Source organism: Cucurbita maxima, unplaced genomic scaffold (assembly GCF_002738345.1).
Source record: "Cucurbita maxima cultivar Rimu unplaced genomic scaffold, Cmax_1.0 Cma_Scf00027, whole genome shotgun sequence".
Classification (NCBI taxonomy): Eukaryota; Viridiplantae; Streptophyta; class Magnoliopsida; order Cucurbitales; family Cucurbitaceae; genus Cucurbita; species Cucurbita maxima.
In genome coordinates this window covers 561,743-587,721 of record NW_019272043.1, presented here as the reverse complement: position 1 = coordinate 587,721, position 25,979 = coordinate 561,743, and the positions used below count along the sequence as shown (strand labels likewise).

Genomic DNA, 25,979 nt, shown 5'->3' with positions numbered 1-25,979 from the left:
ACATGCCACGAGCACTCAACCGACTTTTTAATTTTGAAGATTATTAAAAGATGGTGTGACTACTAAAATTCAACGTCCTACAAGATAATAGGTACTTTATATATTAAATCATATTGAACTAACAACCATAAATGACTTTTAAGTTAGCATAGTGGTAAAGGACATTAATTTTAATGCCTCTAGTGAGTGTTGAAAGATAAACGAGCTTATAGGACTAACATGAACTATGTCTTAGGTTGTTTCACGAGTTTAGAACATAATATACCAAAATTTAAATTTGGTTCGTTTTACTTTTTAAATTTTAATTAGACTAAATTAATAAAAATACTTTTCAAACTTAAAAAATATCGAATGAAAAAATAATTAAAAAAAAAATAAAGATATTAATATTAATTTTAATCCATATACTAACGGTAAACATATTTTAAATTTTTTTAAAATTAAAGCATATTAATAAAAGTTTGAATATTTTATATTTTTTAAAATACTTTTCAAAGTTTAAAAATAAATTTTAAACAATGGTTTTCATCTAAAATATTTTTTAATTTTTTAAAAATTAAATGATATTATTAAAAAATTTAAAAATTTATGGATGTTTTTTAAAATAAAGTATAAAATTTATCCATATTTTTTATTAATTTAATATTTTAAATAATTATTATTCAATGATAAAAGTATTTTATGAAGTATCAAATTTTATTATTTTAGTTGGAGATAGAAGAGTTCTTCACCCAGGAGGGTTTTTTTTTTTTCTTCATGGAAATGGAAGAGAGAAAGAAAAGTAATAATTACTTGAATTGTTGTGCAATTAATTTAATTTTTAAAATCTAAGTAATCAATTAATTATCAAGTTAACATTATAATAAATTAAATGATTATTTTTTCCAGAAACAAAAAATATATAATAATTGAATATAAGTTTTTATAATGTGCGGTATAAAATAGTTGATATTTTAATATGTTTATTTTACCTCCAATTTTTTAAAAAATAACTACAAATTTTCATGGATAATTAAATATTTAATATTTCAAACATTTAAATCTCAAATCTTTAATTTTTATATTCATAAAAATAATATTATCCAAGAAATTACATGTCAGTACAGTCAGCAGAGTGAAATTTAGTGTGTGTTTTCTGATGTGGCAAAACAATTACTTGTTTTTAAAGAAACGAATTCCATTTGAGTTATCATATAATGACGGCTAATAATAATTAAATCATAATCATAATGTTTTTTTGTACTTTAAATCAATTAAAATTTTATATTATGCTAAAAAACAATTTAAAAGCCCAATAAATACATAGAGTCCCTATAATTTCGAAGTTCCATTAATATAATTATTATTATAATATTCTGTGTTATTATTATATATATATTTTTTTTTTAATTTTGACGTACAATAATTGGTTCTATGTCCTCAGACAGATAATAAATAATAATTTTGGGGACAAAAAACGTAATGATATTTTCGTTGGGAAAAAAAAACGGTAATAAAAAAGAAAAACACAAAATAAAAAAGTTATTTGGAAATTGGCTCTGTGGTGCACGTGGCAAGACAGGAAACATTACCCTTAATTATTGTGCCATTCAGACGTTGTCGGGGTTTGTACTCCACGCGCCACCGCTCCTCTCTCCTCAACCACCATTAATATTATATCGATTTATTAAATTAGAAATAAATTAAAAAAATGTTAAGTTTTGTAAGCTTCTAATTATATTAATTAAACTCATTTTAAAAAATTTGGTAATATGAAGATATAAATTGATTTTTTTATTTGGGCTGCAATAATTAGATGGGCCCATGGGAAATAAATATGGGCTCAACATATTCAGCCCAATACTAGAGGTGGCTAACGTGGTCGTTTAACGAAAGTTATAGCAAAGTATATCACCTGTCATCTAAGTACGGGTGGAATAGCTTATTGTGGAGGGTGCAGAATGTGGTAGGGGCATTGGTGAGTCCAAAAGGCATAGCCCAATCAACCCTTGCTTGTCACATAGATCGTCTTTGGCTCGTCTCCTTGCACGATACGCACTTGGTAGTTGTCCAACCATAGATCCAATTTCTCGAAGCGTTTATTGATTAAGGCGAATCAATTTGCAATCAAAGTGGATACTTGTGATTAATGGTTAGGTTACCTTGTTGAGCGCCAGATAATCAATGCACCATTCTACTTTTCTGGAATAAATCAAACAAACAGGGGCTCCCAACAAAGGAGGTTTGGCTCCAGGCTTGATCTTGTGGTAGACTGCCCTTCTAGACTGGAGGCACTTGACAACTCACTCATGGGCATGATAACTAAAAATGACTCAAGTACTTGCTACACTTCCTGGGAAAGAAGTCGTCTTGGTATTGGATTCGCTCTTCTGTTAGCATGAACACGAATTATATTCTATTTATAAGAACCCCACCCGAACCATTCTTAAGACCACCAAGCCATGTCGAATGAGTTAGACTATAGAAGCTTTTAACGTACACCAAGGACAAATCTTTCATTCACTGGGGACTTAGATCGACCGGAAGACAAATGCATTCCGACGAGTTTTCTTTTCTATAAAATTAAATCAAATTTTATATTGGGCCGGCCCAGTATGATGGACATTCAACAACCATGTTGGGCCATTGGCCCAATATAGAAAGGTGGAGAGAATCGACGTGTCGAATCCGCAGCCAAGTCTGGTGCAGATTAATCGTCGAACGTAGAAGCCAGAATCGAAGGCCTCCTTCGCTTAAGGATAAGGCGCCTGTGGTGAGCTCAAGCATTTCAACAGCCCATCGCCTCTTATTTTACCCAAATATCCCTAACTTTCCATTACCAAATTTTTCCACCTCTCAGAAAACAAACCGATGGCCTCTCTTTCATTTGCATTCTCTCCGGCTGCCGGACGGGTGTTCGCCGCCACGGCGGCGAAGGGTGCCGGCGAAGGCAAGAAGGAAAAGGGTATTCTTGATTGGATCCTTGGAGGCATGGAGAAGGATCAGCTTCTGGAAACTGACCCTGTTCTTCAAAAGGTCGAGGGCAAGAATGGCGGCGCCAACAACGGCGGCACTGTCCGCGGCGGCAAGAAGAATTCCGTCCAAGTCCCGCCGAAGAAAAACGGCGTCTTCGGCGGTCTCTTTGCCAAGAAAGACTAACGGCGACGGCGATTCAGCCATTTTACTCATATAGTAATTCGTTCTGTAATCGGAAAGTTATGCAATTTCAGGCCATGTCTTGTTGCCTTTATGTTACTCTGATTGGTTATTCTTCAATACTATCGTTCCATTATTAATTATTGTCGGTAATTGTTCATCTTTATATATATATATACACACACACATATAATAAGAATTGGTTCAACATAAAACAGCTAAAAAAAGAACTTTAATTGCTTAAAATGAGACCCTTCTTAATTAATTTGTGAACATATTTTTTTGCCCATTATAATTAAACAAAAATAAATTGTGTTTATAACATAAACTAGTTCTTATATTTTTAAGTATAATTCTAGTTTTAAATTTCCAAATTCGAAATTGGGAATCAATGAAATCATAAAAAGAATGATTTTAGAATTTCCACTATTTGGACACAAAATCCAAAAAGGATTTTTGAAAATTCATCTCTTTTGAACGGATATTCACTAAATTATGTCAATTCGTAACATCGAAACATAAAACAGAATTCAGATTACATACCTTATAATTATAATTAATGAGTTTTTACATTGAAGAATGTTCTTTTGAAAATAAGATTTGGTCAAAAGAGATGTATTAATACAAATAATAGGCTTCAATTAGTTTAGTTTGATTTTTCTAAATGAAGTAACAATTAGTAAGATATTCATCATCTTCTTCCTGTGATGATGTTAATAAAATTACACACAAAGAAAATTGACACTGATTGGTGAAGGAAGCTTTTCAACTCAGCAATAGATCTTCTTGAACAAATATTAAATATTATATGATAGGCTTATTCCACCTACTGGCCTAAGAATCATGATAATTGATAACATCCCATCCCCCTCCCCCCAAATAATTGTCTAAGAAAAAACTGAAAAAAGCATTGCATCATAATCCACAACAATGCTAGCAGACATTTGGTGAACACACAGGCATGTATATACGCATTTTGGGAAGAAAAACTTACACGAATTGGTGTGAGCTAAGACGAAGAGTTGATGTACTTGATGCAGTCCTCCACAGCCTCTGTTCTATGTGAATCAATGGCGGAGACAGGCAGTGGTTTTGAATTGGCGATGGACACCACGGCTGGAGCAGCAGTTTGTTCATGGCGGGGTTTTCTTTTCATGCCCATCAAATGCCAAGCTCGGGTCACTTTATCAGCCAGGTGTTTCAGAAAGCTCAGCGGAGAGAATTGCAGCCCTTTAAGCGATCTAAATCTGCACTTCTGAAAAGATCCTCTGGTTTGCTCAGTTCTGTTGCTTGATTGCTCCATTGTTGTCGTCATAGAATTAGAAGAAGGTCTAAGACTAGAGAGAGAAGCTGGATGAGAGAGAGAGATTAAAATGAATTGAAATATAAAAGAAAAAGAGATGTAAACACAACTGAAAAATGCAGCCTGCCCACCCCTCCTAGCGTTCTTAAGCAAACCCAAGAAGGCCCTGTTGTTTCTTTGCATTAAATCTCTATCAACCAACCAACAGAGTAAGGGTCATTCAATATAATGGCTAACCCTTTTTAATCATACAATCTCAACTTTTAAATACTTGATCCAACAGCCAAAAACATATATAACTTTCTCCGGATGTCAAGATAAACAGAGAATATAGAAAACTCTGCACGCATGAAGTAGGTACAGGTAATGGTAGAAAGTGACATTTTGACATCAAATCATAGATGAAATCACAAATATAGCAATAATCATTTCTTCCTCTCTATAACATTTTAATGGATTAAATTGCTGGAAATGTTAAACTACTAAATATAGCTAGCAAGGTAGATTGACTCCAATATAGCACTTTAAATGAGTAAGTTTAGGAAAGAGAATATGCCAAGGAATACAGAGTTTGATTTGTCTATCTTTTCCATATTCTTCTTTCTGAAAAACAATTCTTTCTCTACCATTCACAAGTTTGGAACAGAAGGAATAGTGGAAAGCGACTAATGAATCCAAAAGGAAGCAAAGTCAATATTAAATAAGGGAAAGACAGAGAAAAAGAAATGATGAAAGGCTCAAAAGATTCTCGTTTCAGTCTTCAGATAAAGGAAAAAGGGAATTTCTAAAGCTAAAATGTTCATTTAAGAAGAAAAGGGCTTTGAGCAGAGAATTACATCTACTTAGTACATAAAGTTGTTCTTATTTTATCAAACCTTTCTGCAGCATTCTTTGGTGGCGATGCATCATAATTCCTATCAAAATATATAATATAGGCATTCATCAGACAAAAAGACTGAGTTTGTGTTCTTAGCAATGATGATAATGGTGTATAGGTGATGATGAGATAATTTAAACTTTTGCTCAGAACTCACAATAAGAGTTGAAGCTAACCTCTGATGCCGGTAGAGCCCTTAACCAGCAGAGTTTATTAGTGTGTATTCTATAGCCTGTAGCATTGAGTCGTTTTTTGACATAACAAACCGTTCTGCTCCGTAAAAAACCAGGCCGAGTTTCATCTGATGGCAGTTTTGCCAGCAGCTAAGCAAATTCAGAATTCCTTCAAGGAACCAACTTCAGATAATAGTGTCATCATTTGGCTTTTATGTACAAAATGTCTGGTTTGATTCTAAACGTGAACCATCTCTCAATGCTTTTAACTTCAAATCATTTCCCTTCCTTCTTTATCAGAATATGAAATAATAAGAAACATTAGCTCAAGCCAAGTAGATCTCGATATGCTAAGCAAGGTGCCGATATACAGGTAACATAATCCAGCTATAACTCTTATTTTACATTTGATTCGAGCACAAACATGAATATCCTACTGGAAGAGATTCAGTTCCTGTCATTTATGACAAACAAAATTTCCCCATTGCCACCAATCACATGATCCAAAAATTGTCTTCATCAATATCCTTAAACGGATGAGGAGCAAGAAGACCACTGTCCAAATTATACCACAATTCGTTTATCTTTCCCGGTGCATCCCAGTGCCTACTATTCCAAATGCCATCAAACCATAAATTTATGAGTAGCCTCAGGCCCATCCAAATCGATTGAAGAAGCCCTATTTCGATGGTTATGCCATAATTTCCAGTTACTGTGTTGTGATGAGGCTTAAAGACAAATGACAATGGCGTCCAAGGTTCTTTGTTTGGCTCCTCGAGCACCAGTTTTTCAGCTGTTGCATTTAAGTTGGCTCGAGTAAGTGCATCCTTTTCCTGTTGTAAGAGGCGTTTAAATGTTGATTAACGATTTAACAGTAAGAAGACATTGACTTACAAAAGGAAAGCAACAAATCGTGAAATAGTGAGACGATTAGTTCGAATTCTGAGACTCTATGCACCATAATCCTTTCTTAATGACGAAAAAAACAGTATAATTCCGTTCATCTGCATCTTAATTACATTGCAAATCATAAATTTCAAGATTGAACGATTTTTTTTTTCATCTCAACCAATCAGAGAGCGTTCAGCAACTTTTCCACAGTCAAACATTCGATAGTGAAGGTACCTGAAAAAGGTTGTTGAGCGCGTGCAAGAGGCAGAACTGTAGTTTTTGCCTCTCGTGATAAACTCGATAATCCTCGCTCGTCATTCTCTACGACTTAGATCTCAAATCCTCAGCCCGAACTCGCGTAAATTCCAATTTCAGAAGCAAGAAGAACTCTGAATTTAGGTTAAGAATTGGAACTGGAGCATTGGTTGCGTTGACGACGAATGCAGGCCTTCGAGAATCGTCGGAGATGGAAGTGCTCGCAATTACATTTCACCGACGGAGTACCTTCGCCATGGAGAAAGCTTATGCCGCCGCGAACGACGGACAGGAGGACGACGGTGGAGTTCGACTTCGAAAAAGTCGGCTTGTAGTCTTTGTTTCCGGAATTTGCTGTTCGATGCCGCCGGTTTCTTCTGATTTACTTCTCAGCTTGAAATCTCATTTACTTTTCAAATTCATTATTTTAATTATTATTTTTATTAAAATTAATTAAACAAGAACAATAATTTTTATTAAAAAGAATACAATATAGATTTATTTTTAAAAAAATTATAGAATAAAATTAATAAAAACTATTTTTTTAGAAAATTAAATAATAAAGTAAATGATGAAAATAGTATTTTTAATATTATATTATATTTATTTATCAAGATGGATGTTGTAAAATTACAAGCAAAATAAGGAAAATAATTTTTTTTTAAAGAAAAAATATTAAAAAATAAAATTATTTATTTAAGCCGTTATTTTCCTATTTGCCATTGATATCAGCGGGAGTGGATAACGAAGCCATCTGTAGAACCCAGAGAGCACCTCAAAGCTTCTTCAACCTCACCTACAATGGCGGCCTCCACCACGCCATCGTCGCTCTCTTTCTTCTCTTCATCGATCTTCCTTTCATCGGCCAACCAAAATTCTAAGCTCTTTTGCAATTGGAAACCCAATTCCTTTAAACCCCAATCCAAGCCCTTATCGATCTCCTCCCAGCTCGCTACTCTTCCAGTCCTCTCCTTCACCGGAGAAAAAGTAGGCGAGACCGTCCTTGACCTCAAGTCCGCTCCACCGGAAACCGCTCGCGCCGTCGTTCATCGAGCCATTATTACTGATCAACAGAACAAGCGCCGTGGGACCGCCTCGACTCTTACTAGAGCTGAGGTTAGAGGAGGCGGCAGAAAACCATACCAGCAAAAGAAAACTGGGAAGGCCCGTCGTGGTTCGATGCGTACTCCTCTCCGGCCTGGCGGAGGTGTGGTTTTCGGGCCGAAACCTAGGGATTGGTCCATTAAAATCAACAGAAAGGAGAAGAGACTGGCGATTTCGACGGCGGTGGCTAGTGCGGCGGTAAATACGATAGTGGTGGAAGATTTTGGTGACAAATTCGAGAAGCCGAAAACTAAGGAGTTCATTGCTGCGCTAAAGAGATGGGGAATCGATCCTAAGGAGAAATCCTTGTTCTTAATGACGGAGGTTTCTGATAATGTGCGACTATCCAGCCGCAATATCGGAACACTGAAGTTGTTGACGCCGAGAACACTGAATTTGTTCGATATTTTGAATTCTGATAAGTTGGTTTTGACGCCGGCGGCGGTGGATTATCTGAATGAGAGATATGGAATCAATTACGAAGAAGGAATTGAAGACGAGGAGGAAGAAGAAGAAGAATTAGAAGGCGAAGAAGGTTGATTTTCTTGCTTTGAAAACTTACATTGCAAGATTGCATACTTTAATTTTGCTTAGTTCAACATTCAAACCACGAATTAGCCTTCTTGTTCTTGACAACTTAGATTTATGCTATGGATTCTGATTCTGATACAGACGATAGTCTGCTTACTTGCAAATGGCTTCTGCATTTTCATTTTGTATAATGGATTTCTAACTCTCTTTAGTATTCTTAGAATATGATTTTAGTGAAATTGATAAGATTACAAGTGATTTATTCAAGTTGATCTTCAACATAATCATTTTAATGTCTTGTTTTGAATGATTAACAACATGATTTTGAGTGATTTTGAAAGTCTCTTTCTAATCTAAAACCACTCATCTATATTAGAAGTTCAGAGAGGGAGATTGTAATTCTTCCACCATTGATATCATCTTGTTGTTCCTTACACTGTTTCACATCAAATGCACAACACAAACACATTGAAGTCCATACAGGGAGAGAGGGAGATTGCAATTCTTCCATTGATGCCTTCTTCACTTCTGTAAACAGGGCTGGAGACCGGTGAGGATTTGGATGCAGCGGAATGATTCTGCCATGTACGAATCGGCGAAAGCTTCGGCATGTTAGCTTGCAGGCTTGAATGTATTCTTTTTTTGGTTCTTGTTCACACTCAAAGGTATCTCCTTCTTCTCTTTCCCTCCAATATCCTTGTGTATTGTCAGTAGTTGGTCTCTTCAAGAACAATCTTTGATTGTTTAGGAACTTGCATTCTGTTATGTCTTCACTGTACTTTCTTCCTAAGTTAGGAGCTTCCATTAGAACTTTACATCTCCTATGGCAGCTCCGTCGTCGATAACTTGTGAAAATGCTTAAAGAGATAGAGAACAAAGTTCTTGAAAGATCATCTAGACTTGTGGAGTAAATCTAGAGTTGAATTGAATGGTTCTTCTGATCTTAAAATGTTCTTCAACTAACCTGATCGCTGTGGAAATATGATTGTGGGGTGCCCTTTCAGCATGGGAAATTCTTTGGTAGCCCCTACATGGCTCTTTCACTTGGTTTCTCTTGTCAATTATTTAGGATTTTGTACCACCGCTAGCTGGTATTATCCGCTTTAGCCCGTTACGTATTGTCATCAGCCTCGCAATTTTAAAACGCGTCTGTTAGGAATAGGTTTCCACATTCTTATTAGGAATGTTTTGTTCCCCTCTTCAATCGATGTGGAATCTCACAATCCACCTCCATAGGGGTCCAACATCCTCTCTTGCACACCGTTCGGTGTCTAGTATTGATACCATTTGTAATAGCCCAAGCCCACACTAACCGATATTGTCCGCTTTAGCCCATTATCTATCGTCGTTAGCTTCACGATTTTAAAATGCAGTATGTTAGTGAGAAGTTTCTACGTCCTTAAAATGAATGTTTAGTTCCTTTCTCTAACCAATATAGGATCTCACATATTTATTCCTCCTTTTGGCTAGAAGAATAATGTTGCATCAGGCTGTAGTTATAGTCTAATCATTTGAAAATTAAGCCTATAAATACTACCTATACCCCCGTGGCTGGGGTTTCGGGTTCTATTACCCGAACCCAATTTGTTTTCCACTACCGAACCACTCCCTTTAAGCCATCCTCATCACCACCGCCGCCGTCCCTGACCATCGGAAAGCTGCTACCTCTTCCCAAACAGCTTCCACAACCCTATATGAATACCCATCCTTTGCCAAATATAGAATAACTAACATTTGAAGCTTATTGCAAACATTTCAACATCTTTGATATGCTACATAATATATAAAACCCCATTTTATGTACATTTTTGTTGTCTGTGGTTTGAAAACCTTAGAAACGATAAACATTCATAATAGGTTGTTGTTTGAAACCTAAACGTCGATGGTCGTTGTTCAAAAAAATTGGAATCCTTGTCGCTGGATGCTGTTTGAGGTCAGTGGTTGTTAGTCACTATTGTTAATCTCTAATAGGCAGTTTCTAGTAGGTAGTCGTTTTGGTCGGTGTTGGACGTCTTCGTTAACCGTGGATCCATCGCAAAGGACTGCATATGTGAAGTATATTTTAGGATTTGTCACAGACTAAGGTGAAGATGAAAGTGTCATGCATTTAGATTTAATTTTCAAATAAATCCCAAGAATGCATCTAAATACAAAACTCAAAGATCCAAATGCAACCTAACCCAAAAATGATACATACAATGACAAATTCGGACAAAATGACCATTAATTTTAAAAAAAAACTCAACAATAAAGAACTAATTAAAACAAAGCATCTCGAAGTTCATAACAAAACGAGAGAAAAAAACATCATATTTCAATGAGCCCAATTAGGGAAACGAATCAAAACAACGAGTGTCAAAGAAAACACTGCAAACACACGGTATCATAAACCCACCTAGAAGAACGAAATCGAACAATCGATGTCTATAGAGCTCTTTTCAAGGGTCCCTTTCTTCTTGCATTCTCCCACATCCCAACAGTATTTTAAAGACCATTTCCCCCTTTTTCTCCCCCCCACCAAAATTTATCTGTTTTTTATTTAAAAAAAAAAAAAAAAAAGAATCAGAATATTTCAATGACCGAAAGCTTGAAGTTTTGATTATGCATTTGTGGTAGCTACTTAGCTAAGGCTATAACCATTCCCAATAAATAAATAAATAAATAATAATAATAATAATAAATAAAGTTAGGGGCAAGGTTCTTTTAAAAAAACAAGTTGCAAAATAATAATAATAATAATAATAATAAATAATAATAATAATAAAATAAATAAATAAAGCACTTTTGGAAAAAGAGTGTGGCTAGTTTTTGTCACTTACTTCTCAAAAGCTTGTTGCTTTGTAATTCTTTGGTTAAGTGGTGGGGGATGAATATTCCATTTTCCCATCATAATTGCCCACCAATCATATTCTTTAAAACCCAAAAATTATTTATTAAAAAAAAAAAAATTAAATTAAAAAGATTTTTTTTTTTTTTTTTTGTTGACCCGTTCCTATTGAATTATTATTTTTCACGCTTTTGTTCCGAGTATGTTTAATGGGTTAGGTATCGGAATTGCTGGTTCGAGAATTAGGGTTTTCACGAAACATTATTGAAAATGTGCTATGATTTGTTTTTTTATGCAAAGTTAGTTTGGAGATTTAAAATAAGCAAAAATGAAAGTTTGTCGTGTTCGAGATGAATAAGAGGTTATGAGCTCGAAAATTTTGACTTTTTTTTATAGGGTTGACTATTTTAAAAGGAAAAAGGTGATAAAGGTTTGAAACTAATCACTTAAGATTAATGTTAGAAGTTCAATAGAGCGTTTACATTATGAGGGAGGTTTGGTTTGAAGGATACCCGAGTAAAAAATGGTTCATGAATGGAGAAATTCAAATTGGACTATCTATCCCAACAATGTGTAGCATCGTTTTCGGTGGTTTAATCATAAGAATTTTAAAGTTAAACGTCCTTAGCTATAAGCAATCCAAAGATCCTAAAAGAACCCGTGTTGGTTTCTGGAAATATTCCTTACTCTTAGACGAAAAACATGTCACGTGGCCATGTTGTAGGAGAATGTCGAGATCATCAGAGGTTGAATTCGAAACTAATGTTGGTCATGTTACGGGAGAATATCGAGACCATTATTTATTTTTTTAATTTCTTTATTTTTTAATTGTTGACATGAAGATTAAAAGAAAAATAGATTTTTTAATAAAAAAATGAAAAAAAAAGAACTCTTGAAAGCAAAATCAATCAAATCACATGTTTTATTACACTATTTTTACCTGTTGGCTTTGTCTGTGTCTTTTTGTATTTGAAAAGAAAGTTCAATCCAAAAGCTATTAAAAAAATAATTTCTTTTTCTTTTTAAATTAAATTAAACCCCAAATAAAAATTAAATAAATAAATAAATAAAGCTGAAAAATCCACAAAATTTGCTCAAAACTTATGAACTCACAAATGAATAACAATAATGCTTAACAGTTTATACACAATCACTGATATGACCATATGGAGAATCAAAAGATCCTTGCTTTCTTTCTTCTTCGGTTTCGGTATTTTGATCGCCTCGACACTAAAGTACGACCGTTTGTTGAGTCAACACGGTTCGAGTCGATGCTTAGTTGGTGAATGTGGACAAGAATCCTATTGAGAGAAACACATATAGCTTCTTCCTTGGATGATTCACGAGCTTGGCAGCCTTTTGGTTTAGCTCTTTGACTCGAACGGGTTGAGAGCATTTTTCATTGACTAGGCAAAGAACATTTTTTTGCTCATCTCTAAATGCTTTGTTCCGGCATGAAATTGGATGCCCCCAATGGAAAAGTCACAGTAAAAATGAAATGGACTGTGTTTTAAAATACATGACCAGATATCTCCATAAACCACGAGGAATTAAGAGTACAACTATACTAAACGATAGCTCAAAGAGGATAATAAAAGAAGAAAAAACGCTCAATTTTCAACTATCCAAGAGGAAAGTAATGGCCGGCTTGCATCGGAAAGATCATGTTTTGGGGTCCAATGAAGGCTTCATTGCCTGCAACTTTTTGCAGGTGGTGGTGCTCCGGTAGTCCAACGTCGCCGTAGGAGCTCGCCCCGAACACGGCTGAGGACATGAAAATGTCCCTGTTTGAGTGGTTGAAGACCATGGTTGCTCCGCCACTGTCGTGTTGTTGTTGGTAGCGGTGATGGTCCCATTTGAAGGTGTTTTGGGGAATGGACGACGATGAATTCGGTTGGCGGGGGAGCACAGCTGCATGCTCCGGTGATAATGACGACTTCTTGTTTACGGGCGACGGGCTTCTTGTGTCGTTGAGATTAACTGTAGTTATATCGTGGATGCTTGCTCTTCGTTTGTCTTTTCCACCCGAGAGCTGCCGAATGAAGTACTTTTGAGCATGACTAGCTACTTGTGTTGGAGTTCTCGTTACCACGACATTTCTCGAGATGTTCCTCCAATCTCCCTTACCATATTTTTTCAACCCCATCAAAAACAGCCTACAAATCGATCAATTACAATACCTCAACAGAATTCCACTAAACAAAAGTTCAAATTCATATGGTAAAATCATCACTCACTTATGTTCTTCCTCCGTCCATGGAACTCCCTTCTTCCTCTCCTGATCAGCCGAGCGCCCGGAGGATCGTTTACCGACGACACCATACGACTGCTTGAATCCGTCGTAGCTATGGCCGCTAACCCAATCTAAAGTAAATTGGGAGGTATCATAGCCAGGAATTGGGACCAAGCCAGCTTCAATACTACTAACATCAGCTTCCAATTCCTTATACTGTCGAATCACATCCCCTACTTTCTTTCCAGGGATCATCGAGGCGACTTTCTGCCACCGGTCGGGCGTGTCGGTGTCGTAGATGGCTAGAGCATTCTCAAACATTTTGTTCTCAGCTACAGTCCATCTTGAGCTCTTGCTATCACTGCTGCCGGAGCTCCAACTCATAGTGGAAACAAGTGAAGGAGGGGAGAGAATTTCCATTTCCCACTTCATGAATCACAATTTAGAAACAGAATTCAACTCAAACAGATTGAAACAAACAGTTATTCATGATGGGAACGTGAAATTCTACAAGAGAAACAGAAGAATTATTAAATAGATGAAGAACAGGAAGAACACAGAGAGAAAATTTCACTAAATGTGGAGAGATGGAGGATATTTCCGAATAGGAATTTGACAATAAGTGTGTTAAATCAACAAGCATTTGAACGAATCAGAATAATTTTACTCAGAGGAATCTACAAAAAAGAAAAAATCTCAGCCCAGTTTTGTTCGTTCTATTCAAATTTCAATCGAATAAACCCTAAAAACAAGAACAACAACGCCACTTTCAAAACTGCAGTGGGGCGAAATTTTCCCACCATCCAAACAGAAACGATACAACAATTTTCCGGGAAAATAAACCGAGAAAGTGGCTAAAATTTTCCGGGAAAAAATCTGGGCAAGCACAGAGCATGAATCGATCCAGAGGATGAACAGAACATCGGATATCGAAAAGAAATCGAGAAATGAAAAGGAAAATGGAAGAATGAATCGAAAAGAAAGCTGAAAAAAGGAGAATCCGAGTGAACTCTAAGCTGTGGAAAAATTAAAAGTAGAAGCTCCAAAAGCGAAGCAATGGAGGAAGGGAGCTTCCAGGAATGAATATCTAAATTGAACGAAGGAAAAAAAACAGAAACAGAGAGTCAATAAAAGGAAGAAGAGAAGTGCAACGTGGATGGATTTGATTGGTGGATGAATTTATTACGTGGATTTTTCAACTTATTAAAAAAAAATGAAAAGTTGAAGAGCTTTTATTTTTCCTGATTAGCTCCATGTTTGGTCCAAAGTTCGTTTGGTTAGACCATCGAGGCTTAGAAACTTGAACTTCGTGGTTTGAAGAGCCCGTTTGCCCGTTTCGTTTAAATTTTGACTTGTAAGAGCTTTAAAAAGTTAAGAACGTCAACGAATGAGTTTTGATATAAAGATTTAATTTCGAATATTATTTTGTTATAATTTTTTAAAAAATATAATGAAATAATTTGAAATAACCATTCGTGTGTTGTTATTTTTATTTTTCTTTTTAAAAAATAGAAATAAATATTTACAAGAAGAAGTGACAATAGATCCAGACCAACGGCTGTGATTGATGTCATGCAAGTTGATAGAGTGGGGTCCCCTGTAGTGTTGGAAGTGGACCACCCTTTCTGATTGGGCAGTCTTCCACATAATTGTGACTACTTAAGGGTTACGATCTCGAGAATGTTTCTCATCCAACAGTGGATGTTTCTACACGTGTCGTTCATTCATTGGGCAAATGGGGAAGCACAATGAAGTCCAAAACAAATGGTCCAGGTAGATCATGGTGACCACCAATGCGTGTGCCCCACGCAGGTCACATGAACTCCCAATTATGCCACCGTTTGTATTGGATCAATTGTGCGCACATAATTGTAGCCGGGACCAACTAACCAACCCCCCATTTTACCCTTTTTACCCTTGTCTCGCTCGTGAATTTGATCTCGAACTTCGTCTTACCCTAAAATCCTAATTTGAGTATAGCTCAGTAAATAAAATTTTCATCAAGATAGTTCACTCATGAACGGGAATAATTGGACATGGTTTATATAATCTAAGGAAAACAGTTTCTCTCTCACGTTTATACCATTGTTTGGATCGGAAATTAATAATGATTATTATAAAAATAAACTTGAAGGGACATGTGTGGTGGCGTGTGGAGCACGAGGCTCATTCTGTATGTACTATGCAAGAAAGGGCCAAACGGTCCCCTTCTGATGTGATCTATGGTTCTACTATAATTATCTCCGTCATTCTTCTCTCTTTTAACCACTTTAATTGAAACTGGGTAGTAAATTTATGCACGTTCAACATAAATGACTTTACCGTGAATTTTTCGAGGTTAAAATAAAAATTATTGCCTATTAATTATTTTACGACATAATTTAGGGTCAAACTTTATAAACGTGCCATTATTTGTAATTAATTATTTAAAGTTGGATTAAGATGAATATATATATATTTTTTGTTTATTTAATATTAAATAAAGTAGTAGTAGTGTAGGAATGGTTTGAAAAGGGCATGAATTAGTTAGTAAAATATGGGAGAGTTAGCGAAATTATTAATTATAAAAATGAATCTATGATCAAAGGCCAAGGCGTGAGGTGAAAGGCACTAATTTAGTGATTAATTTAATTTACTTTTCTCATACCTTGCAAATGATTGGTCCCATCTTATTCCAATTTGTTTCATAATTAGGGCTCAATGCTTTAACTTAATTAATATATCCTCATTACACTTATAATAATTAAATTAAATTAATTATTATGTGTCGGTTGAGTTAACACTCGAACTATGCACATTTGAGCCAAAGTGAGCTTGTTTAGTGATGCAGTTTGGTTGGTACTAGTAATGTAACAACCTCAACTTACTACTAGTAGATATTGTCTTGTGCTTCTACCATTGTTAGTAGATATTGTCCTATGTGCTTCTACCATTGTTAGTAGATATTGTCCTATTTGGGTTTTTCCTTCTAGCTTCACCCACGGCTAGTAGATATTGTCCTGTTCTGTGCTTCTCTCACCGCTTGCAGATATTGTCATATTTGGGCTTTTTCTTCTAGACTTCCCTCCGAGGAAGAAATCTCCACACCCTTATAAGGAATGTTCATTCCCACTCTACAAATCGATGTGGTATTTCACAATCCACCCCGCTTGGGAGCCCAGAGTCTTCACACCGCTCAATGTCTGGCTTTGATACCATTTGTAACAGCCCGAGCCCACCGTTAGCAAATATTATCCTGTTCTGTGCTTCTCTCACCGCTCGCAGATATTGTCCTATTTGGGCTTTTCCTTCTAGGCTTCCCTTCTAGGAAGAAATCTCCACACCCTTATAAGGAATGTTTCATTCCCCCTCTACAAATCGATGTGGTATCTCACAATCCACCCCGCTTGGGAGCCCAGAGTCTTCACACCGCTCAATGTCTGGCTTTGATACCATTTGTGACAGCTCGAGCCCACCGTTATCAAATATTGTCCTCTTCAGACTTTTCCTTCTGGGCTATCTTTCCAAGTTTTAAAACGCGTTTGTTAGAGAGAGGTTTCCACATCCTTATAAGAAATGTTCGTTTTCCTCTCCAACCAACGTGGGGTCTCACAGATAACGAGGTTATATATACTCACGAGAATATATATATATATTTTTTTTTCTTGAGGTGCACTCCCTCCATTAAAATCGGAGATTATGTGACCTATGGTATACAAAAAATTAATTTATCGACTTATTAAGTGTAAAAAAAGTTTTTTTTAAAGGTTTCGATCTTTTAAATAATAGTAAAAGAATATTATTATTATAATATATATATATATATATTGATTTAAAAGGGTGTGAATCACATCTTTGAAAGAACCCTAAAAATGATGGTCCTATGGTGTTGCCTTGCCATTGGATGATATTGTTTTTTGTGAAAGTTAAGGAAAAAAAAGATGAAGATCAAAGTAAAAGTGGTTAAAATCATAATCTTTGAATTATCTTGACGCATAATGCAAAAGTTTTTTAATTAGTGGAATTGCTTTAATTTTCACGAATATCCAATTTTACGCGTTTGATTACCGAATTTGGTTCCGATGCTTTTAAGTTGCGGTTTCTTTTTTTTTTTTTTTTTTTTTAAATAACGAAATATAATGAATCCATAACATATGTTTAATGAAGATAATTGTGCTCGTTTGTGAGTATAGTCTTTCACTTTTGAAAATACTTTCAGACAAGTAGACAACATGGTCTTGTTGTACAGAAATGTCGAGACCATTTAATGTTAAATCTTAATTCTAAATCCCAACATGAATCCTAGGAATAGAGCAATCTTATGTTGGGTGACCTAGAAATTTTCTTAAAAAAAAAACACGTGAGACAAAACATCATGAAATGACGTGTTCGTTTGTGTGGATAGTTCTCACTCTTAGAAGCACTTTAAGACAAGTGGGTAACATTGCACGGGAATGTCGGAACTATTTTAGGTGCTGAATCTAAATTCTAAATCCCGGTCTGATATTTAGATATTGAGCAATCTTATGTTGAGTGACTTTTTGAAAATTTTCCTAAAAAACATGTGAGTGACAACAAAACATCCTAAAATGATCCATGTTGGTTTGTTTGGACACTATTTTACAACCGTAACTTTTAAGAATGAGAAATAGAAATAAAATTGAGAATGTATGTATTTTCATTGATATTGATATCTTTTAAATAGGATACATCGACTAATACCTACCAAAAAGAAAAATATAAATTAATTAATATCTAAAACATATTCTATAAATAATATATCTCAACAGTAACGAATGTCGAGACCATTAGAAGCTGAATTTGAATTTTAAAGACGGGTCTAACTCATTCAAAACTAATCTCTTATTATAATATCATAAATGATTATTAAGCTTTGATTGGATCAATTCACGTCAAGTTAAACTAACTATTTTTATTATTTTTTTAAACACGAGACTTATTTGTAGATTCTCATTTATCCATTCTCTCACTTTGATGTGAAATAATAATAATAAATAAAATTATATCATAAAATATTTATTTAATTTATTAATTGAAATGTGAAAAGAGAGTTTAAAACTAATAAATAAAAATTTATAAAAATAAAGAAAAAGAAGAAAAGGGAAGCTTGAAATTAAAATATTTAATAATAGAATAAAATATACAAAATTACAGATAATTTGTTTGTCTGTCTTTTTACGCTCAGCCAATTTAATATATATATTAATTTAAAAAAAGCAATTTATTAATATTATAATTATGAAGAAGACAAAATAAATAATTTAAGTGGTTGGTGGCTGTCACTTGAAAAATTGAAAACACTAAAATAAAATAAAATAAAATAAAATAATATTTCTTATTACATTAATGTCACCCCAATATTCCTCTCCAAGTTTGGTCAATTTCTTTATTTATTTTCTCTTCAACTAAATCAAATTAAAAAAAATTAATAAATAACAATTAAAACCTAATCCATATTTGGGTTGTTTTTCATTAATTATTTCATAAATATTGTATTTTTTAAAAAAATTAATTGTTTAAAATAAATAAATAATATATATAATTAATTAATTGGATTTTTTTTTGTGGGGGTAGTGATGTGGTTCGCATGTGTCTGTTGGGTGTATGAAAGGGGTAAATTGGGGAAGAGGTATTATGGTTATTAAATAAATATAAGAGTCTTTTTTTAATGCAAATTATTAAATATTATATTATTTTTTAAAAAGAAAAAAGAAAAAAAAGGCATTTTTATATAAAATAGGGTGTGGGCCCTTTCTATTTAAGGAAAGATTCTCCTTTCCGGTTTCCTTTTTCTCAAAGTTTTAAAAGGGTCAGACAAAATGTGATTTCAGATTTCAAAGGCTTCCCGGGAAGCGTGTGAGGGACTCCTCCCACGTGTGCCCAACTCCACCCTGCCCATTTAATCATTATTTTCTTTTTAATTCTATTAAATTACACCATTAATTCTTTAAGTCTTTCATTTTTTAAATATCCATATAAATAAAAATAATTTAAGCTATATTACTTTATATTCACGCCAACGCATATTTTATTTTAAATATTTGGTATGCAATTTTTAAGTTATTTTATTTATGTACGTGGTAGTGATCTAATTTAAATTAAAGCTGGAATAAAAATTAAATTATTTTCATATATCATTGTGATTGGATCATATCAGATCAGCTCGAGACTTTGTCTCTATACTATAGTTTACTGTCTTATACAAACCCTAATTTATCCTATGATCATTGTGATCATCTAACTTTCTATTTCTACTCGTGGAATCCGAGTGGTCAAGATGGAGGAGACGGAGTATGAACAAAAAAAAAACATGATTATAGGCTATTTCATCCAATATATGCAATATTGGGCCAGATAATAGAAAGCCCATAAAAGAATCATTGTTGGGCTCAATGAGACTCGTTATTGGATCGTTAAAACTGGATTGGGCTGGAGGGGTTAAAAAGCCCAATAGGTGACTGACGTGGCATAAAAGCATCCGAAGTTTGATATGGAGGAGGGAAATTTTAGCGTACTACCGAGAGTACCTATTCCCTTTTTATTTATTAATTATCAATATTAAATAAATATTTATAAAAGTAAAATTTGTCGCTAAATGGTAAACGATTGCGACTTATATATCTTGTTTTATTTATTCATCCATAATGACACATGAACGATATCAGACAGCTGTCAATTTTATGCCATTTTTTTTTTATATCTATTTTTAAGGTTAATAGAGTATGCTGCAACGTTCCATTTGAATTCTATCAAATTCGACAAAATTTCAAATAAAATTAAGAATTTTTAATTTTGTAATATAGAAGGGAAATTCCAAAACATATCACACTTGAATTATTTTTTAATAATTTATCCATTATTTTAGGTAATTATTTAGAATTGTTTCTAAAGTTTTAAGAATAAAATTGCCAATTTCCAAATCCTATATTCCTTGGAAAAAATAGTAATTTAATTTAGTCAAAATGAAAATTATGTTGAAGCTCACTCCTTGAATAGTCCGTCAGTGCCTCGGTTTCCAATTTTCCACGGCGTTATTTTAAACCATCGCCGCCAATTCAAGATATAAACAAATGCCTAATTGCCGAAACCGAGTTCTTGTTCAAAAGCTCAGTAATGGAGTCCCCAGTGATGCGGTTCATAGGTCCCACCACTTCTCCTTCTTTCTCATTCCAAGTTTGAACGCCTCGACTCTCAAGACTAAGATCACTACTCATTATCTTCCACTTATTGCTTTTGAAAATTCCACAGAAAACTCCGCAAATTACTTTTCCTGTCCCGTCGGTTCCTTCCTTCTGGATGCGATTCTCCTTTTAGGTATGTTCATTTTCCCCCAAATCTGTTTGGTAAGGAAATGAATCTTTGAAACGGCAACCTATTTTCTCGTTTCTGAAATTTCGTTTGATCTCTGTCAGATTCTTGGAGATTCTACTGTTAGAAGGAGTTTCTGAAACCTAACCATGGAGGAAGAGGATAGTATTTACACGCAAGATGGAACAGTGGATTACCGCGGAGATCCTGCGATTAGAAGCCAAACAGGAACCTGGAAGGCCTGTCCCTATATTTTGGGTAGTTTTTCTGTTCTGGAAAAGTTAGGTCGATGAGTTTTCATATGGAATTTAACTGATGATTTCTATGGCTTCCGAAATTTACTTGTTGATTCTTGAATGAATAGGCAATGAATTTTGTGAGAGATTGGCTTACTATGGAATGAGCACGAACTTGGTGCTCTACTTTAAGAAACATTTGAATCAGCACAGTGCTACTGCTGTTAAGAATGTGGCTAATTGGAGTGGAACCTGCTACATTACTCCCTTGATCGGAGCTTTTCTGGCTGATGCCTACTTGGGAAGATATCGAACTATTGCTACCTTCTCCATCATCTATGTTGTCGTGAGTTCTCTCTCTCCAAAACTTGTGGATTGCTACCTTCTCTATCATCTATGTTATTGTGAGTTCTCTATCAGAAACTTGTAGAAGATAGAGATTTATTGATACTAATTTGATCGTGTAGCTCAACTAAGTTAAAACATATACTCTAAACTAAGAAGTGAATTCAAATCTAACTCCAGAATTGGTGTTTGAGAGTTTAAGCTTCAATGGGAAATTGTGATACATTTGCAGGGGATGACACTTTTGACATTGTCAGCTTCAGTTCATGGTTTAAAGCCCACATGTGTTGCTAAAGATGATTGTCAAGCGACGACTGCACAAAGTGCAGTGTGTTTTGTGGCTTTGTACTTGATTGCATTGGGAACTGGTGGCATTAAGCCTTGTGTTTCATCTTACGGAGCTGATCAATTTGATGATGCCAATGAAACTGAGAAGAAGCATAAGAGCTCTTTCTTTAATTGGTTCTATCTTTCAATCAATGTTGGTGCTCTTATAGCAAGTTCTGTGCTTGTTTGGGTGCAAGATAATGTGAGTTGGGCTTGGGGGTTTGGTATTCCAGCCATAGCTATGGCGATTGCGGTGGCAAGTTTCTTTTCGGGGACTCGGTTGTTTCGGAACCAGAAACCTGGAGGAAGTCCTTTTACACGGATATCTCAGGTCATGGTGGCATCGTTTAGAAAATATAAGGTGAAAGTACCTGAAAGCAAGGCTTTGTACGAGACTGCTGATTCTGAGTCTTCTATCGTAGGAAGCCGCAAACTCGACCACACCGATGATTTCAGGTTCGATTTTAAAACTGAAAACCCTGCCTTGAAGCACATCTTAAGAGCTACTCATACCCATTTTGTCTGAATTCAGGTTCTTTGACAAGGCAGCAGTGGAGATTGAATCAGATCAGATGTTAAAAGGCTCAGTAAACCCGTGGAGGCTTTGCACTGTCACTCAAGTAGAGGAGCTAAAGGCCATCATAAGGTTGCTTCCAGTTTGGGCAACTGGGATTGTATTTGCTGCTGTATATAGTCAGATGGGCAATTTATTTGTGTTGCAAGGTGATAAAATGGATGCTCATATTGGCCCCAACTTTGAGATCCCAGCAGCATCCCTCTCCATTTTCGACACTTTGAGCGTGATCTTTTGGGTTCCGATTTATGATCGAATCATAGTTCCAGTGGCTCGAAAATACACAGGTCATCCAAACGGTATAACTCAACTGCAGAGAATGGGCATTGGCCTATTTATTTCAATTCTAGCTATGCTATCTGCAGCAATCTTAGAGCTTGTGAGGCTTCGAGAAGTGAGAAAGAACGACTATTACCTACTCGAAAAGATGCCAATGTCCATCTTCTGGCAAGTTCCTCAGTATTTTCTTATTGGTTGTGCTGAAGTATTTACCTTAATTGGCCAATTGGAGTTCTTTTACGAGCAAGCTCCCGACGCCATGAGAAGTCTCTGCTCCGCTCTCTCGCTTACTACCATTGCACTTGGAAACTACCTAAGCTCTCTACTTGTGACTATCGTCACCAAAATCAGCACTAAAGATGGGAGGCTTGGATGGATACCAGACAACTTGAACTACGGTCATATACAATATTTCTTCTTTCTCTTGGTGATCTTGAGTATAAAAAATTTGATTGCTTTCCTTTTCATAGCCAAGTGGTACAAGTATAAGAGACCCATTGGAACAGTTCGCTGATTTATGTAGAAAGAATAATGTAAAACATCCTCCTCTTTATTCTGTATTTTGTTGTTTGCCCTACTCATATTGAAACAAGAGTCAAAAGTTCATACCTGGATAAGTTCTAAAAATTGATTGGAGCTACCTAAACAACTAGGCAATTAAGAACTGAAATTGATTTCAATTTTCAAGCTTTATCCAGCTCGTAATAAGAACATAAGTTTTATCTGAGGAACGAGAACAACTAATTTATAGAATGTTTACAGTACAAGCTTTAATGGAAGAAGAAGAAGTGGTGCACCTTTTTACGTGGGATGTTTGACATTGAAAGGAGAGCTTCTTGGCCTGCTCTTTCCTGGTTTGCCTCTGTTGTAGCTTCTCAGTGGTGTCAAATAGAACCTTAATAAGCCATTATCAAAGTTCTTTGGGGAATACCTGACACTCCGATTCCTCTGCAATGTAAAATCGTCTCTTCGCCTCAAACCGTACAGTTTCGAATCGTTGCCACCGCCATTAATCCCAGCTAGCTTGCTGGGATCTCTACAGCTAACGCTGTAACTACGAATGAGCTTCTGGCTAACAGAACCGTTTGCTTCTCCATTAGCAACACGCCTCAGCTTTTCCCACGACTCGGCGGCAAAAGGCCGATCAACCACATTTCCACCAACACAGCTTTCTTCATCATCAGACTTGCTGCTCTCACCACTTCGCTTCTGGAACATACCCAAAACACTCAACACTTTACGCCATCTATGCACCTTTTTGAACGTCTTTCGATCAATCCCAGTCGCATCAGGAACAGAATCTTTTGAGGTAATATTGGTGCCACTCAAATCGCCATCTCTGGTTGCTTTTGAGTGTGAGTCCTTCAAATCTTTCTCTGTAATTAGCACCTTTGCACCATAGAACAACTCTGTAGTTGCAGGAGATACCTTTGCGTTTGATATTAATTTCAAGTCATCGAAATCCGCTGAGGCCCCTTTTTTGTGTGAACTTGAACGATCGAAACTCTTCCTCCGCCTTACAGAAGACAATGAGTCCATATAGTAATCTTTAGTCTGAGCCGATCCACCAGGGATCTTATCGCCTACATTCATCGGAGATCCTTCTGCTTCATCAGAAGGATCGTCTTTCTCAAATCCAATCCCAGGTAATTTGGCCTCCTCCAAAACTGAAACCATCGGCGTAGGCCTTGGATGAGTTCTTCCAATCAGATACCCATCCCAAGAAGCCCTTGGCTCATCGAACGAATACCGTGAGTCATCCAGCGACATTCTACCTGCATCGACAGAGAATCTTGGATCTGTATCACAAGACCTTCTTCCCAATCCGTATTCTCCAACCTCGGAACGAGTCTCCCTGACTTCAAGCACTCTCGGCTTGATAGCCTCTGTCTTCGCCGCACCTACATCGGTATCATTACCGAGATTCTTCATTTTCTGCTTTTTCCTCCATTTTCCGAGTTTCTTGCTGAAGACTGAAGCCGCTTCCCACACACTCCCTGCAATTTCTCTTAAATCGCGACCAGCATTCTTCTTCCTCCGAAATTCAAGATCTATAAACTCCTTCATCGTCTTGAACTCAGCATCCTCTCCAGAAAAATCGTCGATTATATCCAGAGCCGGTCCAATTACCCCCTCAGAAGCCCTAAATTGCCTCTCCTTCGCCACAACCTCACGCAATTCAAAACCTAAATTCTCAGACTCGATCTCCACCTCTTTCGTACATCTCGGCTTATCTTCCCGACAGAAAAGGTCCGACAACGAATCACCGGAGCGAGCATCGCACGACTTCCGATGCTGCACCTCCGGTCGTCCGATGCCGGCCTCACGCTTCGCCGCAGAAAAAGATTTACTCCGCCGGAGCTCAGACGTAGAATGCTGGTTCAAAACAGGCGATTCCTGACGCGTATCGGAATCAATCCCAGCAAGGCGTTCTCGGAGGCAGGAGGCACAGAACCCAGTCACCGGCTCACTAGGATGGCGGCGACAACTAGAAAGCCGATGAGAAACAGCTTTGTTCTGCAGATTCATGGCTGAAGATACAAAATACTCTCATGGCGCATAGCCATCAAGATCGAAAAAACGGAGAGAAACCGAAGAAGAAGAAGTGGTTAGAAACAAAAAGGAGAGAGTGAAGAAGCTCCGAAGAAACCCTCACTAAACCCTCTCTCAATTGCTTAATTAATAATAATTTCTTTTACTAATAAAATCCCATAGCCTTCTCCTCCCCCACCCTCTAGGTCTGTAATGCCTACGCGCGTGCTTCTCACTCGCTTCTATTACATCCATACCTTTTTTTATTTTATTAAAATAATATTCGTTCAACGCATATTATTGTATCCTATTATTACCGTCTTATTTCCGCGGTACATTTATGTCATAAATACATTAATTATCTTCATTTTTAGTAGATAAAATTAAATATAAAACATAGTTTAATAAATAAAATACTGATTATCATCTTAAAAATTGATGTATGATTGTTAAATTCGGTAATTTGTATAATATTTATTGAGGGGTAAAGATTAAAACTTTATGGATTTTATTTTTACCCTAATTAAATTATTTAAATGAATAACAAGAATCATGGGGTGCGAATTGTAATTACCAACCAACAATCTAGATAAGAGCAAGGGAGTGATTTGTAAATAGAGAGAAAACCGGGGGTTGATTGGAAGGATCTTGTATGGGTGTGTACGTGCACCTACAACCGTCTTGTTTTCTGGGGTTCGGTGGGTAGACAAGAATGATAATGGCGATTTGGAACTTGGCTATCCGGTCATCGGGTTGTTCAACAACTTGAGAGCCACAACAAAAAAAACTTGAAGAAGTTGGATTGGGAATTGACAATTAACCCACCTCGCTTGGTTTTTGTGTCAATTATTGTTTATGCCATTTTTGTTTGCACTCTATATCTTTAATTTTTTTTTTTATTGTAATTATATTTTTCGATTTTATTTTTAAATTTTTAAAATATATATATATAAAGTCTATCTCACATTTGTCATAAATTCATTTTAGATTAACACAAACATTATTTTATTTTAAAACACAATTTTAGACCATAAACTAGTTTATTTACA

The 25,979-nt window shown here is 35.8% G+C and overlaps 5 protein-coding genes and 1 pseudogene across 7 annotated transcripts; 3 read left to right on the top strand and 3 right to left on the bottom strand.

The window, feature by feature from the left end:
* Positions 1 to 2,734: 2,734 nt before the first annotated feature.
* Positions 2,735 to 3,285, top strand: LOC111499927. The gene has a single exon (XM_023151657.1). It carries the CDS (start codon positions 2,851 to 2,853, stop codon positions 3,136 to 3,138), a length of 288 nt encoding a protein of 95 aa, XP_023007425.1. The 5' UTR covers positions 2,735 to 2,850; the 3' UTR covers positions 3,139 to 3,285.
* Positions 3,286 to 3,887: 602 nt separating this feature from the next.
* On the bottom strand, positions 3,888 to 7,070 carry LOC111499913 (annotated as a pseudogene).
* Positions 7,071 to 7,349: 279 nt separating this feature from the next.
* On the top strand, positions 7,350 to 23,609 carry LOC111500015 (50S ribosomal protein L4, chloroplastic-like). Of its 2 annotated transcripts, none has more exons than XM_023151789.1 (2): positions 7,350 to 8,273; positions 23,179 to 23,609. In XM_023151789.1, exons 1-2 carry the CDS (start codon positions 7,436 to 7,438, stop codon positions 23,214 to 23,216), a joined length of 876 nt encoding a protein of 291 aa, XP_023007557.1. In that variant the 5' UTR covers positions 7,350 to 7,435; the 3' UTR covers positions 23,217 to 23,609. The 2 variants fall into 2 exon arrangements, with proteins under 2 accessions (XP_023007557.1, XP_023007555.1); XM_023151787.1 differs by lacking the exon at positions 23,179 to 23,609 and adding an exon at positions 8,808 to 9,210.
* LOC111500014 (transcription factor DIVARICATA-like) lies at positions 12,177 to 14,440 on the bottom strand. Its single transcript, XM_023151786.1, has 2 exons — positions 13,334 to 14,440; positions 12,177 to 13,252 (listed from the first exon to the last, which is right to left on the bottom strand). Exons 1-2 carry the CDS (start codon positions 13,759 to 13,761, stop codon positions 12,718 to 12,720), a joined length of 963 nt encoding a protein of 320 aa, XP_023007554.1. The 5' UTR covers positions 13,762 to 14,440; the 3' UTR covers positions 12,177 to 12,717.
* On the top strand, positions 20,426 to 22,979 carry LOC111500013 (protein NRT1/ PTR FAMILY 8.1-like). Of its 2 annotated transcripts, XM_023151784.1 has the most exons (5): positions 20,426 to 20,643; positions 20,771 to 20,895; positions 21,002 to 21,219; positions 21,451 to 22,001; positions 22,078 to 22,979. In XM_023151784.1, the coding sequence occupies exons 2-5, from the start codon at positions 20,787 to 20,789 to the stop codon at positions 22,910 to 22,912; spliced, it is 1,713 nt and encodes a 570-aa protein (XP_023007552.1). In that variant the 5' UTR covers positions 20,426 to 20,643; positions 20,771 to 20,786; the 3' UTR covers positions 22,913 to 22,979. The 2 variants fall into 2 exon arrangements, with proteins under 2 accessions (XP_023007552.1, XP_023007553.1); XM_023151785.1 differs by lacking the exon at positions 20,426 to 20,643 and having other exon boundaries at positions 20,757 to 20,895.
* LOC111500011 (UPF0503 protein At3g09070, chloroplastic-like) lies at positions 23,056 to 25,058 on the bottom strand. The gene has a single exon (XM_023151783.1). It carries the CDS (start codon positions 24,925 to 24,927, stop codon positions 23,200 to 23,202), a length of 1,728 nt encoding a protein of 575 aa, XP_023007551.1. The 5' UTR covers positions 24,928 to 25,058; the 3' UTR covers positions 23,056 to 23,199.
* Between the last annotated feature and the right edge of the window lie 921 nt (positions 25,059 to 25,979).